This window comes from Trypanosoma equiperdum, assembly GCF_001457755.1.
Source record: "Trypanosoma equiperdum strain OVI genome assembly, contig: ctg_1295, whole genome shotgun sequence".
In the NCBI taxonomy this organism is placed as follows: domain Eukaryota; phylum Euglenozoa; class Kinetoplastea; order Trypanosomatida; family Trypanosomatidae; genus Trypanosoma; species Trypanosoma equiperdum.
The window spans coordinates 396-3015 of record NW_027123277.1 but is presented as its reverse complement, the minus strand read 5'-3'; the positions used below and the strand labels follow the sequence as shown (position 1 = coordinate 3015).

General features: G+C 47.5%; 1 protein-coding gene across 1 annotated transcript; it reads right to left on the bottom strand.

Moving 5' to 3' along the window:
- On the bottom strand, nucleotides 1-2046 carry TEOVI_000814900 (kinesin, putative; the record flags this gene model as incomplete). Its single annotated transcript, XM_067221020.1, has 1 exon — nucleotides 1-2046. One exon carries the CDS (start codon nucleotides 2044-2046, stop codon nucleotides 1-3), a length of 2046 nt encoding a protein of 681 aa, XP_067077121.1.
- Between the last annotated feature and the right edge of the window lie 574 nt (nucleotides 2047-2620).

The window sequence follows — 2620 nt, the reverse complement described above, 5'->3', positions numbered from 1 at the left end:
TCATGCGGTTCCGACATGTTCCGCTTTCCAACGCTCCATCGTGAGGCAACTTCTTCCTATCATGCACATTTGCAACTGTAGTTCCCGCAGTTCAGCACAGTTCGTGTAGAATTTCTTTGCGATTGAGTGTCCCCAACATGAAACCGCATACTCCAAATCTTCTACAGGCACTTCAGAAGCAGCACCGCTGCCATTACCACCTGATGATGAAGCCATTCGAGTGCTGTTGAGTTCTCTGCTAATTTCCTCTTCCACACGTGCTGCTTCTTGCAACCGAGCACGGCAAAAGTCACTCATCACTTGTGCAAATCGACCCAACAGTAAAGCACGTGACGCCTCCTCTTCCGCCTGTAACTTCGCTGCTCCGGCAGCTTGCGCATGTTGCACCTCTTGCATTGCCTGATGTTTCACTGCCTTTTCTTCTGCCGCTAGTCCTTCTTTCGCCTCACGTAAAAGTTGCGCATGTGTGGCAGCCGCCGATTCCGCACCATCCTTGCGTTTGCGCCGTAATTCCTCTTCCCAAGCCGCTGCTTCCCGCTCCCGCGCAACTTTTCCCGCTTCTCGCTCCTCAGTAGCGGCTTTATTGGCACCAATAGATTCAATGAATGCCTGCCGTCGCTCTCGTGTACCCGCCCGACCGCTCGGAAGCGGGGCATAAAATAAACCATCGTTCTGACGGCATCGGCGCCTAATGACGCCAACTTTCGTCTGTTGCTCTACGGCGAAAAGTCGGAGGTCTGCCAGGAGGCCATCGTACGTGCGACCGGCTTCCACATATTCGAATTGAATTTTGTCCGCCTCCATTCCGGTGGATGTGGTTACTTTCATTGCCTTCACTTTATTCGCAAAGTGAAGCGTGCTGATGGTCTCGTCGAAGGTCATTTGCGTGGGCGATACCTGCGATAAAAGCAACACACGCGAGTTGGGATGGCTAAAGGTGGGCTTAAGAAGCCGCGTTAAATTAGAGGTGCGGTAACTCACATAACCGCCCTCATGTAAACTGTGGACGACATTCCCGAGAGCAGTGAGGCTGCTATTGATGGCTGTGGCTTCCGCCAGTCCTTCACCAGTAACGCCGCTACGCGATATTTTCTCACTTCCAGCCAAATCCGCTAGAAGAATTTTACTGCCATAAATCGGTTCCTTCTGGCCTTGAAGACGATAAACCATCCCATCGAAGGGCAACTCGCCAGGCTTCAACTCGATGGGGGCACCGTTTTTATTGCTGATGCCACTCAAAGTAGAAATCCGTTTGGCTTCCACATCTTTTGTGCCTTTCTTTGTTTGCAGAATGGCGGTGAGTGACGGAGCGGGTGCCGTTGTCGATTGCTGGAGGATGTCAATAAGAAATAAACAGTGGCTGCGGCTCGAGACGGCATTTGCCTCTGTGGATCGACTCTTACGACGGGAAATGGCCAACTGGATTTCACTGAAGACGGCCTGAAGTGATGTCATTTCCTTTATGATGAGTGATGGCAACAACACCTCCTCACCAATCATCACTGCCTTAATGGAGGGCGGTGGTGAGTTTGGCGTGCCACCAAAGAGGTCGCGTATGTTTTCGTTGTAAATCTCAACGCAACTGAGACCCACTACCACATGAAAACCACGCGCAAGCTGGCGTCGTTTGTACTCCATCAAATCGCTCAGCACTCGAAGGAACATGCCGCTGTCTTTCGTGAGCAAATCATCCTCCAGTGGGTTGGGTTTCACATCACCGAGTACCGTAAACGTTTTCCCAGAGCCAGTTTGGCCATAAGCTAAAATTGTTGAGTTGGCGCCTGTTAAACTCATATCAACGAGATCTGCAACGGCCTCATCGTACACATCCAACTGTGTGCTTTCTTGGTCAAAGATGTGATCAAATGTGAAGGCGCTGCCGCGTGTGGGCTCACCGGGTCGCTCCAACTCTACTTTTAGTGTTGTGTCTCCGGTACGGCGTATGGCCTCAAGTTCAAACTTCTCCTGCACATGTGCTTGACTGATGCCATCGCGCAAAATGGGCCGGACTCGAACCGCAACTGTTACCTTCTTCATATCCGCCATTTGCGCGTGGCTCTAATTCCTTCTTTGTGTTCCGTCACGCTAAACAAATACCAGTTGTTGTTGTTGTTTTTTCTTTCTTTCTTTCTCTTTCTCTTTCTCTTTCTCTCTCTTCTCTTCCCTTTCTTTATTTATTATTTTTTTTTTTGCACTGCAATGCCTCCAAATATGTGTATTTATTTGCCAATGCCTTTCGATACACTCGCTGAAACTTCTCTTCTCCTCTTCTCCTCTTCTTCTCTTCTCTTCCCTTCCTTTGTGTATTGTCACGCTATTGGACGTTCCACGTTATAAATAAGTGAAAAAAAAAAATAAACGAACACCAAACGAAACGAAGCAAAGTGATAATGATATTAATATTATTATTATTAGTAATAATAATAAAAGACAAACCACAGTACAAACAATCAGAAATGTGTGTTTGTATTTGTGTTTGTGTATTTGTGCTAACAAAGGAAATAATTACATGACGTTGCAGGCAGACACTAAACAAAAACACCTCGGGAAGTAAAGAGTAGACACGTTGCAGAAACATTTTTTTTTTGTCTTCCCATGTTATCTTGTCTTATCTCATCTT